Source organism: Plectropomus leopardus, chromosome 2 (assembly GCF_026936395.1).
Source record: "Plectropomus leopardus strain MGB_pleo_1.0 chromosome 2, ASM2693639v1, whole genome shotgun sequence".
Taxonomy (NCBI): domain Eukaryota; kingdom Metazoa; phylum Chordata; class Actinopteri; order Perciformes; family Serranidae; genus Plectropomus; species Plectropomus leopardus.
In genome coordinates, this window is record NC_142177.1 from 2864072 (window position 1) to 2881185 (window position 17114).

Consider the following 17114-nt stretch of genomic DNA (forward strand, 5'->3'; position numbering starts at 1 on the left):
GCCTCCTTCCTCTCCTTCCTGCTATCTCCTTTGTCATGTAACGTTAATTCTTTTTACCTGTGAACTCTTTCTTGCATCGATCTCTCACGCTGGTCTCCAGGTTCTCCAGTTGGATCTGGACCTTCTTGTAGTCTCTCACAGCCTGCTTACTCTTCCTCCTGACAGACAGAAGCACAGACAGGAGCAGAGGGTCAGGCGGGCAGAGAGGAAAGAGAGGACGAGTAATACCAGTTTCTCACTGGATTAGACAGAATCCAGTGAGATTGTGAAAAAGTTGACCCAAGAAATTTGACCCAACAAAGCCCCCCCCAGTAAAGATCGGGGTTAATCTCTGGCTCATGTTGGGGCAGAATGGAAACACTGCCTGATATGGTGACTAACCTGATCTTAGACTTCTCACCATGGCCTGTACATGAGCAAGTCAGAGTGCCAGAACCATTTCACAATGTACTTCCCTCACAGTGTAATAGTGTTGGTTGTCTGAAGGTTCTCTAACACATGGAGATGCAACTGTTACTAGTTTTTCAATTTATTTATATTATTTACGAGGACAATACACATTAATCGACATTTCTATGAATGAGCCAGTGTTATCCATCTGGCTAATTTTTCAACTGCAGTCCTTTGACAGAAGGTTTTGAAACTTTTGAAATGATAAAATTCACATAGCAATGGCAACAGGACACCATAAAGACAGCATTAGCTAAACAAACATGGCTTTAACACCAGGGTTTTTAAGAATTAATGATAGGCTATGTCTATGAAAAATACTCACCTCCCAATACTTTGTATCAAAACTATTTATATCAGCAGTAGTTGCAACACTCGTTCAATAAAAGGTTCAAATCGATTCTTGCCATTCTGTGGATGCTTGCACCACATCTGAGGAGGCAGGGGACCAACTACCAGGATCCTATTGACTAGGCTGGGGTGGTATCACAGTATTACGGTATACCACCTATGTCTTTCAATATCATAAGAAATACAGGCTCTCCTCTTTCTAATAAACTCACTGTATGTAGTGCACAGCATGCACCACCAGAACTCAGTCTCCGGCCTTGACACTTAGGGAGATATTACAGCACTGTAAACAGCCGGCGGCCAGCAGGCAGAGAAAGACTGTAGGGAATTCTCAACAGGAAACCTTCAACTAATTTATGTGTACTATTTTAGTTTTTCTATTGTCCACTGCATAGTAATCATACACAGACACACTTGGTGCACCCACTGACCTGTAAATGAGCACGATGATGAGGACAATGAGGGCAACAATGGACGCCCCAACCCCGACTCCAATCTGAGCCTCAAGGGGGAAGGTGGACAGGCTGAGGTTGTCATACTGAACTTTACCCAGGGAGAAGTTCAGGTTGCCCATTTGGACCTGAAATACACACACAGTGTCAGGTGCTCACACAGTGCCACCCTCCTAAAGAAGACACAGTGATTTGTCTGTGTTTTCAACTGAAAGTGTGGACTCACTGTGAATTCAGGCAGGTTGTCAGAGCCTTCACGTTTCTTGCCATTAGCTGCTGGTGCAGGCTGCTGAGGTGGCGGCTCGCAGTACAGATGATTCCTGGTCAGGGTCTTTACAGCACATACACCCTCCCCAACCAAAACCACCACCTCGTCCTTAGTGATGGCCAGGTCCAGGTTTTCCCCCTGAGGACACATGCAGATTTATCTGTTACTACTTTGTTTTCAAACTGTACATCAAAGTGAAAAGCAAAAATATATTTCTTAAGAAAAAGTTTTTAAGCTGAAAGCTGAAAGTTTTTTTTTCATTTTTTCATCACACATTTTGGCAAGATTGTGTATTTTGGTTTAATCTTGGAATTTCCAGCTCAGCTCCTACAATAAGTCCAAAATACTAGCTAAATTGTTACATTCATATTGTTAAGTGCAAAATATGTGCCACTGAAATCCATTCAAACTGCAATTTTTGATCCCACAGCCATCAAACATTAAAACATGCACTGTATTATTTCTGGATGTTATTCTAGGCTTTTGCCTTGGAACTTTGTAAACATGCCACGTGAGCTGTATTTGCTATGAATTTGCTTTAATATGTGAATGAATGAAGTTTGATTTAGCAGCAGATATTAAGCCGAGAGCTCTTTGACAGGCTAGTGATATTGGTTGTGTTGTATACATGAAAAGTACAGGGGTTTGACAACATGGAGCGGTTGCACCTGAAATTCCTCGCATATGCATTAAAAGTTAAAATGTCAACTTGTAATAATATGATATATGAGGAGTTGGGGAGATCCCCACCATGTGTTTATATTAAAGAGAGTTATTAGTTACTGGAAGAGTTTGTTGATGGGGAAAGAAACAGAGCTCAGCAGGACAATGTATGCTTGTTTTAGTGACACTTTCTATGAAGCCCATGTCTATAATGCATTATAGCACATTATGAGCATACTTGTAATGCTTTATAACGCCTCTGTAGTGCTGTATAATCATGGTTACATGCACTTATGGTTATTTATAATGCTTTATCAAAAGAATCATAACTAATTATGATGCAAATATCTATAATGAATTATGAACATACTTATAATGTGTTATAGTGTGTATATAGTTATAAGCATTTATAAACAAACTGACTGTCTTCATTGTTTGTGAGTGAAAGGACTACTGTCCCACAGTGTCTGTCCTCTGACCTCCAGCTGGATGAAGCTGCCGGGGTTGTAGCGGTAGGCCTTCAGGGGGTCCTGCTGGTTCAGGGGCCGCAGGACCGGGTTGGGCTCATAGCTGAAGCTCTGGAGGTTCAGACTGCTGAAGTCAAAGCGCAGGTTGTCAAGCAGAAACTCTGCGGTGACCTTTGACCTCCAGACAGAGGAGTCTACCATGGGAGAGCGGCACAGTATCAGGGAGGAGGAATTCACCTCACAGCGTGCTGTGAACTGATGAGACAAGGAGGTGCAGAGGGGACGTTCAGTAAAGGAGGGTGCTTGCTTTCAGTTTAGGAATAAAGACACACACACACACACACACACACACACACACAGACTCACACTACCACCCCCCCCCTCGCCCCCACCCCCACACACACACACCTGTTTGACAGCGCAGAGTGGGCCTCCAGGACACACAGGTTCAGGCACCATCCTCACTGGCCTCTCCAAAGTCTTCTCCCTGTCCTCTCCACTCCTCTTCTTCCTCCTCCTCCTCCTCTTCTTTTTATTCTGACTGACTGACTCCAGGGGAGAGACGGTCACCACCATGCGGGGCTCCTGCACCACGTCCAGGTTGTGTCCTGACACATAGATGAGCCGACCGCCACTAAACACACAGAAAAACTCTTTAACACTTGGCACAAAAAAACCTGTTTAAGTGGAGAAGGAGAGGTGAAGGCTGAGAGATGGAGGTCAGGCTGAGGTCAGACTCACTCCAGGAAGCTCTTCGCTGGTGTGGCGTGGGTGATGTTAGGGTTGTGGGTGTAGCGGTAGCCTGAAGTGTGGAGGTGGCGCTGGCTGCTGCCGTAATGCAGCGTGACCCGGTGATCTCCTGTCTTATTACTGCGGCCTGTCACACACTGAACACTGGAGCTCTGCACCTCTGACACACTGAGGAGAGACACGCAGATATAATGTGATACCTCATTGACCCGACAGTGAAAGAGTCTTTTCTCTCCCTCCTCTGACACGGAGAGGTCATAGGTGAAGCTGACAGAGGCACTGTTAGTGAAGAGGTCTTCATGGTGACAAGAGAAACAGCTATAATAGCAGCTTTTACAGTAAAGGTAACTTTGAATGAACAAAAGACCACCATTCATCGTGTGTGTGTGTGTGTGTGTGTGTGTGTGTGTTCGTGCATGTGTGAGAGAGAGAGAGTCTTACATGTTACACGGCACCCCTCCCACAGTGATGGTGAGGTCAGAGGGACGTCCTGTCAGCAGGTGTCGGCCAGTGATGGTCAGGGATGTTCCTCCGGCTTTAGGGCCCCTTTCAGGAGACACCCCCATTACAAACGGGTCCTGAGAGGGAGGTGAGGACAGGAGAAAAAGAAGAAGAAGAAGAAGAAGAAGAAGAAGAAGAAGAAGAAGAAGAAGAAGAAGAAGAAGGCTGTTAGAACAGCATCTACATAAATAAATCAATTCAAATCAACACATTTATTTGAAAATGAAAAAAAGGTCATTTTTGATTACACTGTCTGCATGTCTCCATTGTGCTTTAAAGGTCCAGTGTGTGAGATTTAGGGGGATTTAGTGGCATCTCTTGGTGAGGATTGCATATTGCAACCACCTAAAACTTCTGGTTTGAGCTTCAGTGTTCAGGAGTTTTTTACAGGGAGCTGAATTATACGCAGAGGTCTCTTACTCTCCTAAACAAACTGACCCTGTGATTAAAACTGGTAAAAAAAAAAAATTAAAAAAAAAAACTGAATAAAGCCATTTCACAAAACAAATGAGTGTTTCCGGCTCTTCTCATTGTAGATGGGCCTTGAACTATGGTGGCCAACATGAAAACACAAATTTATGTCCCTATCTAGAGTCAGTGTTTGGTTTGTACGTTGTGGCTACTGAAGAAACATGGCGGAGAAACATGGCAATCTGTGGAGACAAGGACCTGCTCCCTATGTAGATATAAATGGCTCATTCTAAGGTAAAGAAAACACAACAATTCTTATTTCCAGCTGATTATAAACTAAAGATGACAAACTGATAGGGATGTCCCAAATCACATTTTCTGCCCTCGATCCAATCTGAGTCATTTAGCATTGACTATCTGCCGATAGAGTCCCAATCTGATACCTCTATTTTTTTTTAGATAATATAGCTGCAGGGTGCACACTTTAAGAAGGCTTCTTTAAAATCAATCTAATGTATAGCCTATTTTTAACTATATGAATAAATGAATACCCCTTCAATGCATTAGCTTATCATTGGTATTATTTATTTATTTACAAAATAAAGTAAAAAATGACAAACCCCCTCCTTCTTCAATCTTTTTGGCTTGTCTAGAAGGAGTTTCTTTTCTTTTCTTTTCTGGCTTTTTGCTCGCAGAGCTTGCGTGCTTGCACTGGTGAGTGAGGTTGTTCAGTGCCACTGCCTGTCTCTCCTCGGAGCAGGGCAGAAAAACACTGTGCGCTATATTTGAAGGCAAAACGTGAGACCTTAACACTGAGCCAAAAAGAAACAAGCACTCATAACTTCGGAAAATGACATAAATGAACACTGCGTTTTTGTTAATGGTGTGTGGTGTTCTGCAGTGGGCAGGGCTCAGCACCTGCTTACACAGACATGGAGCTTAACAGAGGGGAGACAGAGACAGCAGAGTGGCGCAGTGTTGATAAAGGCTGTGCTCCATGTTTATGTGCATGAGAGAAAAAACACCTATATGACAGCTGAAATATAACAAAGGATCTGATCAGGCTCTATAAGATAAATATTCACAATACCAATCAGTCAAAAAAAAGCCTTAATCTGTCCTGATACCAATGTTTGAGATTAGATAGGGACATCCCTACATACTGATTATATCTGCCAATATATCCCCCTAAATTCTACAAACTGGAACTTCAACTACTTGCTTCTACAAAAACACATCACCAAACAAGTCAACAAAACCTCATCTAATTTACTGTAATTCAATCTGATCTCATGTACCTGGTAGCTGAATGTCTGGCTGGACACACCAAACTCTCCTCCGCTCACTTTCACAGACATGTGGCCTTCCTTCTCTCCTCCACTGGCTTTGGTTCTGCACACAATTCTGGAAGACAGAATTTATTCTTGGGACAAATCTCAATAAAACAGTCATGCATGCGCCCTGGCAATAATTAATTAAACTTTAACAAGTGAATGAGCCACATGCTTTTGAGTATGTTATACAGTCTTTATTTTTTTTCTATTATCTGCTCAGTTCAAAAGTGGATTCCAGCAAATTCTTCCACAACAAAGCAATTGCACTCAGGGCACCTAAGAATTTTCTTCAAGAATTGTCTCTGTTTTTAGATTTTGGATTCAATTTTCCTAACAAATTCAAAGTAACACAAGGTAAGTAACAGATGTACAGACACATTTTGTGGGTGAAGTATTCCTTCAACAACATGAAAATAAAGACGCAACTTCTGTAGTTCTCAGCAGCAGCTGATGTGTACCTGGAGGAGACCTCGTAGAGGCTGGGGATGACGGTGCAGGGAATCCCAGCGACTGACACAGAGTGAAGGATGTCCTCAGCCTTCTGGCCCAGGTTGGAGCCTGAGATGGTCACCAAGGTGCCGCCTTCCAACAGGCCAGAGAGTGGCTCAATCTGAGGGCAGTCAAGAAATGCTTCATTTAACTAGAAACTGTCTGGACACACAGGATATCTCTTTCTAATGATTCATCTGGAAGTGCCCATTTATTACAGTTTCCTTATAGATGGTGAAGAAAGAGCTCTGATTATCAGTTAAAGGATCCATCATGACTTATGCCAAAGAAATTAAATTATGTGTTTACCATACACCCAAAATAAAAAGGTAAGTCAAGAGGTCAGAGATCAGTACTCACAGAGTGGATGACTGGGGCGGGGCATGTCTGCTGTACGGGTTCACTACAGGAGTCTGAATACAAGCAGCTGGCCTGAGCGCCGCCGCACCACACACAACCGTACTTCTGATCAGCTGTGTGGCAGCGGCTGCAGTCTGAGCGGCCCACAGAGCAGTTATACAGAGTCACTGAAGACACACACACAGACAGACAGACACAGAGCACAAGTCAATGTTTATGTGACATTAAGCATCTCTGGGGAAAAGCCTTTGTGAGGATAACAGGTGTACTTGGAGTGCAAACAGGCAAAACTTGACCTCACCATAGAGATCAGGAGAGCTGTCCACATGGAAGGTGTCCCTCCTCTTCACATACACCATGGCATTGTATTCCTCCACCAGAGCAGAATATGTATACTGGACAAACAATGGTTTCATTAACAACACCCAACTACTGTTTGTAACACTGTGCTGTGACAATATCAGACATCACATTGGAACACAATTTTATCACTATTAATGACATGTATTTGACATAAGTTCTGTACAGAGCCTGCAATACTCACAAACATAATAACAGCTCACAGACATAATAAACCACAATGTAATACAAATCCTCAGGTTTTAATGTAATAATCCCACAAGCCTAATACATTTCCTACAAATGTAATAGCAGTTGCCTACTATAAACCTATTACAAATTTCTGCAAATGTAGTAACTGTTACGTTTGCAGGGATTTGTTACATTTGCGGGAAGGTAAAAATCTTCATCTTTTAAATTTGTAATAACTTCCCACTAATGGAATATGAAAATGAAAAATGATCTTTGTGGTCACTGTTGTAAGTTTATTTACACACATTCCTGCCAATGGGTTCCAGTTTGCTCATTTGAAAATATCACAGATTATCAGAGATATTAGATTTGTATTACCTTTGTGGCTTATTACATTTGTGGGTTGTTATTACATTTACAGGTGTAACTGAGCCTCTGTGACTACAATCTGGACAACATTTAGTTATAACTTGTAAAGAATGTCTTTGCATTATCAGACCTGGTGGAGTTGGCAGGTGATGTCAAAGTTTGATGGATTCATGTCATCAGTCTCCACGTAGGCGTCCACCACCACTGTCTGTCCTTCTATGACCAGCACACACTCATAGTCCAGCTCTGTATCCTGAACACACAAAGCATTGTGATGGGTGACAAGATCACTAGCCATCTTTGACATGTGTTAAAGCTATGTCTGCGTGTGTGTCTGTGTGTGTGTGGGGGGGGTACCTGGTAGAGGTGCAGGTTGCGAGCCAGTAAGGTGATCTTCCTCTCCACTCTGACCGGAAGCAGTGATGAACCCTGGACCTGCTCCACACAGGGACAAGCTGAGGAGCCCCAGCTGACATAGGAGCCCTCGTCCCCCTGTTTGCCAATACACACACATTCAGAGTATAAACACAAGTCCTTCCTTCCTCACTCTCTGGTTATGTTTACATGCACACGCACGCACGCACTCACGCATGCACGCGCGCACGCACGCGCACACACACACATCAAACTAATCATGTACTACTCACATTGATGTGTAATTTTTAAGTGATTATAAGTGATCTTAAATGACTGTGATGGAATGAGTTTGCTTGAAGATAAATGAGACAATCTTGCTGTGCACAACAATATCTCTTTTTTGATAATATCGCTGGGCAATGCCAAAATTGGTCAGTTTCAAATTCAATACATAAATGCTTTAATGCCTCTAAACTGGTGACTGTTTTCTTAGAGGGGAACTACACTGAGTCTGACACATCACAATCTGTTAACAGGAGTCACTTGATTTGTGAAAAAAAATGTGTAAAGACTTTAGATTATCCAGAAGGAGCTGTGTGATGTTTAGAATCTAATCTTAAAAAAATCTAGAGGTATGGTAGCAGACAGCTCATCTCTGCTGCAGACTCCAGGATACATTAGCTGCTACCAGTATAACACACCTGAATCTCTGAGCGCACTGCAGTCGAGTTGCAATGTGGGTAAAGTAGGTTTAAACTACATCCTGTGTAAAATGGACGTAGCCACTGTGGTGTCACCTGTTGGTTTGTAGAATCTTGTTTTGAAGCCTTGACTGGCATTTTGACCATTGCCATCTTGAATTTTTGGAGCAAGCTGTGACAACTTTGGAACAAGCGAGTGGAGCTGAATGACACTATTCAGAGACAGACTGTCCCTCATAGTGGCTCCACTCTTTTTTATGCATAACTTCAGGCCTAAACAAAATTTCAACAGGTTAAAAGAAAATTTGAGAAAACAATGGAGACCAAAAAATGGTTGCACCAGGCTGTCAACATGTTTATTTTTTCTGTAGAGATGGCCATTATAAAATCCAAATAAAATCTTATAAGTAGTTAAATCTTTATTTTGAAACATGTCTTACATCTTAAGGTTGTTAAGCCCCACTGTTACTGTACAGACAAAGATATGATGTAGTGTGGGAAATACTGTGACTGTAACAACCATCTCGCTTTCATTCACTGCAAACACACATACTCACAGAAAAAGGGACATTTTAAAAGTTATACTGAGCTGTAAATGTATAAAACCAGAAAAAAATGAAAACAAGTTATTCAAAAAAAAAATTTTTCTAGGCTTCAGCCTATGGAGCAGAACAACAAAAAGAAGACAGGCATCAGACAGCTGAGGAAGAGCAGGGAAACGAGGGCAGACAAGGAGGCTGGCTTCAGCATTGTTCCTATAGCAGGAGTACAGAGTTGAGTCAGGAGCCGGGAGCGCCGGGGGGCTGCTGAAGCTTTGAGAAGAAGAAGTAGAGGAAGAAGAAGGAGGAGGAGGGAGGCGGCTGAACTCACCGGGAGGAAGGCATCAGCTGGATCATACTGGTAGTCCAGCTCTGAGTCTGTATCAACCAGATGGGGGTAGGATGGGAGGGCATGGTCAACCTCACCGTCCCCTGACAGCACAGTGGCAGCAGAAAATGTGGCTGTGTCATTTTCGGACTGGACGGCACTCTCAGAGTGGACGTCTTCTTTTGGCCAGAGGAGCACCTCAGGGCCAGTGCCTGGACTCTCTGCGTCAGTCTGGGAGTCTTGTGTGGGCATCAGGGAGGGAGTCTGGGTCAGGTCCAGGTCCAGTGCAGGTTCTGAGTCATCAGGATCTCCCACAGAGAAGGGCGTGGGCAGGGGGAAGCCGGATGAGGCCGAGGTTGGAGGCTCTGCCAGGCTCAGAGCTCCCTCAGCTGCCTGGGTTATGCTGGGGGGCGCCTCAGTCACCACCTCCAGGGTGGAGGTGTCAGGTTCATGGGGTGGCATGACCAAAGGCACCACAGGCTCCACATCTCCACTCAGACCATCAGTGACAGGCACCAACTCTGTGGCTACCATGACAACAGTGGGTGTAACAGCAGCACCTTCAGCGTCACTCTGGGTGACAACAAACAGCTCTCCTGCTGCGGTCTCCTCTTCCCCCCTGGTGGTGACCTCTGGGAGCAGAGGTGGGGTGGGTGCTGCTGTGGTGGATGGCAGGGTGCTGGCCAGGCGAGGGGGCACGGTGGTGGGTGGGGTGGTTGGCTCCAGGCTGGTGGTGGTGGCGGGGGGAGTTGGGGGTGCAGGAGGGGTGGTTTGTTCCTGAGTGGTTGCTACGGTGACAGGTGCTGCTGCTGTTGTCGTAGCGATAGTTGTTGTGGGAGTTGTTGTGGTGGCTGCCACAGTGCTGGTTGTAATGGCAGCCTTTGTGGCGGTGGCTGTTGTGATGACTTTGATAGGTTTGGTTGTAGGAGGAGCTGAGGTGGGGAGTTTAAACTAGGAGTGGGAGTGGGAGGAGGAGGAGGAGGAGGAGGAGGAGGACATGAGGACAGGGTGAGACACAAATCAAAAAACTAATGGACAAAGGAAAGTGGAATAACTGAACTTAAATATGATGTTAAACACATGACCTGCAGTTACTGTGTTATTGTTGTTTATGAAACATGCACAGCAGTGATTTTGTTACATGCAATGTGGCCTGTAGTGACATATGAGATAACACAACATGTGGGCGATAATGACTGTATGTAAAAATGCATCTAAATAAGAAAAACTTGACTATTTATTTACTTGCCGGGTTCTTATGAAACAAAAATACTCCTGTCGGTATTCAATGCACGCCAGCCAGCACAATTTGTGCTGAAGCAGTAGCTGGAGAATTTTTCAACTATTTTTTTGCTTTTTATCTTAAAAGTGTAATTAGTATGTGTTGAGCAGCTATTGAAAAAGAAAAGAGTTGTATGAAAGATATAACTGATGTTATAGGGCCCTGACACACTAGGCCGACTGTTTGCAGTTAGTGAGCGTTTGCGGTGTGTCCTACAGCTCTGGCTCAAGTCAGCCCTTTGGGCTTTTTTTTGGGCTTATTCAGCATAACAGAAACAGAAGTGCAGAAAGTATCAAAAATGGCTAAAATCAAGATCATGATATGGAAACAAACGTGATATATAAGTTTCGATTATTGTTTAAGCCATTGAGCTCTTACACAGAAAGAGTGTAAGTAACTGTGTTATTGTTCTCTGGCACATATTAAATTTCATTTGTTCTCTAAACATCAAGCTTTGTTGGTAGTGTGCTAAATAGCTAACTATTGTCTTGAACTATTCTTGCCAGTCTTCCTGTTTCTCTTTTTGAAAGAGAAATACAGACTCCCGACTATCACTGCATAATAATACCTAGATACCGGATACCAAGATGGCGCCTTATTGATCAATCACATGGAGTTGCTCGCCTGGTGCATACACTAGAAAGTTTTCTAGTTTCCAGGTTTCCTTCTGCAGAATGCAGCCCACTGGCTGTGTGCTGTAGTGCTTCTCCTGCTGGTCCATGAGTTCCTGCTTGACTCATAGACTTTACATTGAAATGTTGTCACAGAATTTGAACTACTGCCGCCTGCTGGTGTGGAGTGTCATGTCCTCTCACATAGGCGTAGAACGTGCATGTTAGTTACTGTTGGTTGTCGTGCAACTTTTTGGCTGAGAAACAGGCGACCCAACAGTCGTCCCTCGTTGCCACTGGATGTTTTATGTCAGTTTGTTGCGTCTTGGCATTTATTCATATGCTGTGGAGTTTGACTTCTAGTGGCACAATTTAGTCATTTCTTATGTGATGCGATGAGGAGCAGAAAATTCTCAACTGTCTGATTAGTTTACACCTTTGACTTGTGAGTGATCAACTTACAATGCAAAACTTTTCTGAAAACATCTGAATTCATGAAGAGCACACTGTCCCCACAGATCATTTATATATATAAAACACGGTGCACCTGCTGATTGTGTAAAACTCAAGCATTGTAGAAATCTTTGACATCTCAGTGAGTGCTGTGCTGTCACTGAGGTGGTCTTGTGTGTGATTAACTTACATGTTGGTTGTAGATGATCACCCCCTCCTCACAGGTGGGCTTGTGGGTACATAGGTGCTGGTGAACGCACCAGTTACAGCCCCATCGGCTCAGAACACAACCACGGCAGCTGCACACAGAAATAACAGGACGTACTGATTAGAGACGTGAAACAGGAGCGTGGGTAGAAGGACGCTGCAGCGAGGTGACAAAGAGTAAAGGAAGAAAACAATGAAGAGAAAGGTGAACAGAGGTCTAATGGTGGAAGCGTGGGCTCTTCATCTAGGAGAGAGGAGAAGAGAATGATATCGTAGCTTGTACCACACACAGTAATCCAATTGCTGCCAATCTGGCCCCAGTGGTAAGAAAGGTCAGAATCTAATTGAATTGAGGCTGAATTTCTTATCGGAGTGGTGGAAAGAGGAAGAGGAGAGCCGCCACGGACAGAGAGACAGAGAGGCTGAGAGAGCGAGCATGTGTGTAAACACCAAACCAGCATTCAACACTGTGATGTTCACAGAACACAACACTCATCCATTTTATGCTAGGACCTATTATTAACCCCTGTGCATTCTTCAGGACATTTTTGTCTTTTTTTTTCTTTCTTTTTCAAAATTGGAAATGTGGTCTTTTTTATCACTTTTTTTGCAAAAGGGCAGTACAAAAACAATAACAAAAACAGGGTATTGATAGGCATCGCATACATGACAGTAGATGGAAATTTAGACAAGACTGGACAAGACAGGTCAAAACAGGACAAACAAACAAACAAACAAAAAACAACAACAGACATACAAAGAAATGATCAGGCATGATGGTGTTCTTACTGTTGTTGATATGCAAACCGGTTATTTTCCTATGCTACGGGTGGTTATGCTATGGATGGATATTGAGGTCATTCGTGTTTGTGTGTCATAAACATAATAGTGAATATAATTATAGTACAAAAAAGGAGAGAAAAAAGTTTTAAAAAATAAATATATCTTTATATAATAATAATAACAAGAAGAAGAAGAAGAAGAAGAAATAATTGAAAATTAAACAAAGGAGTCACCCTTTGAGGTCCCATGCGGGTACTTCAGCTCGGGCAGCGGTCAATATAATTTTTTTTCCATCTTTGTGTATATGTGTGTGCATCTCTGTATGGGTGTACTTGTGTGTCTACATGTAAGGGTTACAATTCTGAAAATGAATTAATATTTGGTGGATATGATCTAGAATGATGTTGGTAGAAAGATTAAACTCACTGACAGTGGAAAGTAATATAAATATTTACTATTTTTAGAGTAGTGTTAGTTAGGGAAAATGCTGTTGATAATCACTGGCATATCCTTGATTGTAAAATAATATTTCCCTTATTGAAACTAAATCTTTTTTTGTGCTATTTTTTTATTTCTAAATATAGAGGCATCATGTTAATATTAGCTGAAAGTAATATTAATATATTGCATTTTTATAGCTAACTAATTTTAGAAAGTGAACAATTTTGTCCCCAAGTAGTGGAAAAAAATCCACATTTGCATTTAATATAAGGAAAATAAACCAGATTTTACCTTTTTTTTGTTTGTTTATTTTTTCATTTAAAAAAAAATACAAGGGCTTTTTTTAAACAAACTGGTATTTAAAGGTTTAAAATTCTGACAATGAATTAATATTTTGTAGTTATGATCAGGACTGAAGTTGGTTGAAAAGATTTAAGGCAGTGAAAGTGCAAAGTAATATTAAAATATAGTATTTTTATAGCAGTTGTTGGAAGCATTTTTCTTTAAGGTACCATGGAGGAGTATTTTTAGGGCCCGAGCACCGAACGGTGCGAGGACCCTCTTGAAATCCTTGGAATTATTATGATTATTAGGGCCCGAGCTGAAACCCAAGGTGAAAAATTTGATATTTTAAGGGTCTCAGGCACAAATTTTACACACCGTGTGGCCTTAATTAGGCCAAACATTTTCATGTCTCGTCATGAACCAGGAAGTAAACAGGATGTAGTTAATAACTCTGAGGGACATGGTTCAATCTGCACCAAATGTCACATGCGATAGTCTGGCGACCTGTCCAGGGTGTACCCCGCCTTCTGCCCAATGACAGCTGGGATAGGCTCCAGCCCCCCCGCGACCCTTACGAGGACAAGCGGTTACAGAAAATGACTGAATATTTTATTTCATTTTTTTGGTGGCGTGGACATATTTGTCCTCAAATGACAACAGAGGAACTTTGAACTGTAAACACACACACTGGCATGACGGGGCGGTGGACTGATGGGGGGGACAAAGAAATAACGAGGTACAAATGGAAAACAGCCTCAGACATGGAATAAGACTTGATTATCAGGTGAGCAGGGCAGATCAGGAGGAGGCGGGAGAGCAGAACTGATAAATCACAGTAACTCACGGCATGCTGCCAGACAGCTGCTTCACAGCCGTGCAGTCATAGAAGGTGAAATCCCTCGCCGTGACCGTGATGTCGCCGAAGCGAAGCGACAGGGTGACTGTGACAAAGTCTGAGGAAAAAACACAGAGAGGAAGACAGCGTGAGGAAGAGCTGAAAACAACATCATGTTTTACCTGAGCACAGCACTGAGCGGACAGACGGGGACATTACGGCCTCTGATTCATGGTCTGGGATGAGTACGATGTTTCTCAAAGTACAGTGAGAAAACGTGGGAGAAAGTTTGGTCCAGACACCCAAAACACAGATGCCTAATAGAAGCCATGTGCAGCCTGCAAGCTCTCAGCCCGCAGAGCGCAGACATAAACACAGCATGGCTCACCACTCTGAGGCTTCACTTCCATTTGACACATGATCAAACACTGCATAGAGACAACTGATTAATAAAATGATGGAATACTACTTTTGGCTATTGTTTTCACACTACATATTTTTCTCACTGATGTAATATTAAAATTTTCCAAATAACAACATTTCAACCCCATCTGCTCTGATCGTTTGACTGTCCGTGTTCTGCAATGAACATGGTGAGTGCAGTAAATGTTATTATGACTAATACAATTGATGAAGCAAACTACAGAAACAAGAAGATATTATGTGAAACCTGAATTTTTCTCAAAATGTAACAGTCAGCTGCGTGCTCGGAAGCTGGGTAGAGAGCATTCACTTTCCCAGTGGAAGTCGGGTGCAGGGGTTTCACTGGAGCATCCACACAGCGACTCCTTAAAACTCTCAGAGTAACAGGCCACAAGAGGAAGTGGGCTATGCAAGACCAGGCGGAGGAGGCAGAGCAAGGGAGCTTTTGGCTCTGGCTTTGGAGGAAGGACAAGGTGTGGGGAAAAGAAGGATCCTAAGCAGGCTGCAGGGAGTGGTAGGGAGACGTCCCTATGGAAGATGGACCAACTCGGACAGACAACACGGTGATGAAACAATCGGAATGGACAAACGACCAAAGGATCCTAACACATTGCAGCTGCGGACAGTCCAAATTAACAACTTACCAAGTTCTGCGCATCCACCAGGGAAAGGTAAAGTGTGTTGGCAACAGCCAGCCGCAAACTTGCTCTGCATTGGCAGGTATCACAGCCAGGTTGAGCACCACAGCGCTAGTGATCCTAATCTTGCAGTTGAAGTGGGAGAGGAACACCAGTCTTTACAGCAGATCTCACAGCAGCAGCAGCAGAACACCCCACAGCAGGAGCGCAACTTCACAAGTTCAGCACCCACAGGACGACCACCAGAGAAGTATGCCCACAAACCTAGTCAAGTGGCCAAAAGCCAGCGACAGGGAAGCAAGGAGAAACTTTGATAAGAGCCTATGCAGCACCCTCCAAATCTTGTTAAGAGGCAGCACAACCTTCAATTGAACATCTTGGAAGGAAATCCTCCAGCTGGTCAGAGAGCGACGCCTCCTGAGAAAGTCATGGAGGAGAGCTGAGGCCTAGGAAAAAGACGGCCTAAAGGTCCTTTGGAACAAGCTCAAGGAAAGGCTTGCACACCTAAGGAGCGCTGAAATGATACAGAAACGCAGAAGCTGCACGGAGAAAACAAGGACACGCTTTTTCCAGGACCCCTTCAGATATGCCCATAGCCTCCTGGAGGACAAGAAGACAGGGGACTTACACACCCCTTGGATTACCAGCCCATGTACCCCTCCACGGAATTTGACACAATGCCACCCAAGTGGGCGGAAGTCAGGCAGGTAGTAAAACACGCAAGAACAGCATCAGCACCCGGACCAAATGGAGTGCCCTACAAGGTGTTTAAGAACTCCTCAGGCTGCTATGGAGGCTTATGGTGGCTTCTTGGAAAACCCAGTCCATCCCACCGACATGGTGTAAAGCAGTCACTACCTTCATTCCAAAGAAGAAAGACTCCAAAGACATCAAGCAGTTTAGAGGCATCGCCCTGTTGAACATGGAGGGAAAAATCTTCTTCGCAGTCTTGGCCAGACGCATGACTAGCTACCTCCTGGCGAACAATGACAACATCCTCTTCACTGTGGACGGTAAAAGAATCCCTCTACTGGCAGAAGAACCTGTGAGAAGTCTAGGCAGACTACACAGCCGACCTGTCGGACAAGAGCATGGCCCCAATGGTTACAACTCAACTTCAAGACAGCCTGTGCAAGATCGACCAGCCCTTCCTGCCAGGGAAATTCAAGGTCTGGTGTTACCAATTTACACTATACCAATGCTTCATGTGGCCTCTGAAACTGAGTGATATCACCTGGACAACGATCCTGAAACTGGAGGCAAAAGCCAACAGCTTCATATGGAAATGGCTTGGCCTTCCTCAATGCTTTTCCACCACAGCACTCTTTAGGAGAAGCACCTTACAGCTTCCACTGCAGTCAATCAGCCTAGGATACAAAAAGGAGAAGGTGAGGCTCTTATTCGAGCTGAGAGACTCGGCTATTCAAACTGCCAATCCCCAGGTTCGAACAGGACGCAAGAGGAATATAACCCAAGTAGTACACTAGGCCATAGACCGGCTAAAACTCCAGGAAGTTGTTGGCAAACAAGGCCAGTACACATACAGCCCAGAAGTGGATCCAGTTCATCAGGCAAGGGAGAGAAGCGCAGCGCTGAACCAAGATAGAGCAATCCCTCCTAACACTACGAGGCGAGCGGCAGTTAGCAGCCGACCTCGTCCGCCAGCTGAAATTCCCTGCAGAGATCACCATAACATCTCTACACCCAGATATTGTGCTCTGGTATGTTCCTGCCAGAACAGTCATCATGGTAGACCTCACTGTCCAATGGGAAGAAGAGGTAGAGGCTGCACAAAGAGAAAGAAGGAGAAATACACAGAACTGTCAGTTGCGTCC

At 43.8% G+C, this 17114-nt stretch overlaps 1 protein-coding gene across 4 annotated transcripts in view; it reads right to left on the reverse strand.

Moving 5' to 3' along the window:
* plxnb1b (plexin b1b) overlaps window positions 1-17114 on the reverse strand; it is a 152004-nt gene that overhangs the window by 22719 nt on the left and 112171 nt on the right. For 3 of the 4 annotated variants that reach the window (XM_088082924.1, XM_088082911.1, XM_088082918.1), the window contains 16 exons: window positions 14228-14336; window positions 11858-11966; window positions 9325-10272; window positions 7754-7888; window positions 7527-7649; window positions 6798-6891; window positions 6497-6663; window positions 6106-6257; window positions 5612-5717; window positions 3843-3979; window positions 3393-3569; window positions 3060-3285; window positions 2664-2906; window positions 1480-1659; window positions 1233-1381; window positions 58-158 (listed from right to left, as the gene is read on the reverse strand). In XM_088082924.1, coding sequence (XP_087939050.1) covers window positions 58-158; window positions 1233-1381; window positions 1480-1659; window positions 2664-2906; window positions 3060-3285; window positions 3393-3569; window positions 3843-3979; window positions 5612-5717; window positions 6106-6257; window positions 6497-6663; window positions 6798-6891; window positions 7527-7649; window positions 7754-7888; window positions 9325-10272; window positions 11858-11966; window positions 14228-14336 — 3156 coding nt within the window. The remainder of the gene's footprint in view (window positions 1-57; window positions 159-1232; window positions 1382-1479; window positions 1660-2663; window positions 2907-3059; window positions 3286-3392; window positions 3570-3842; window positions 3980-5611; window positions 5718-6105; window positions 6258-6496; window positions 6664-6797; window positions 6892-7526; window positions 7650-7753; window positions 7889-9324; window positions 10273-11857; window positions 11967-14227; window positions 14337-17114) is intronic. The other variant, XM_088082929.1, reaches the window with a different exon arrangement.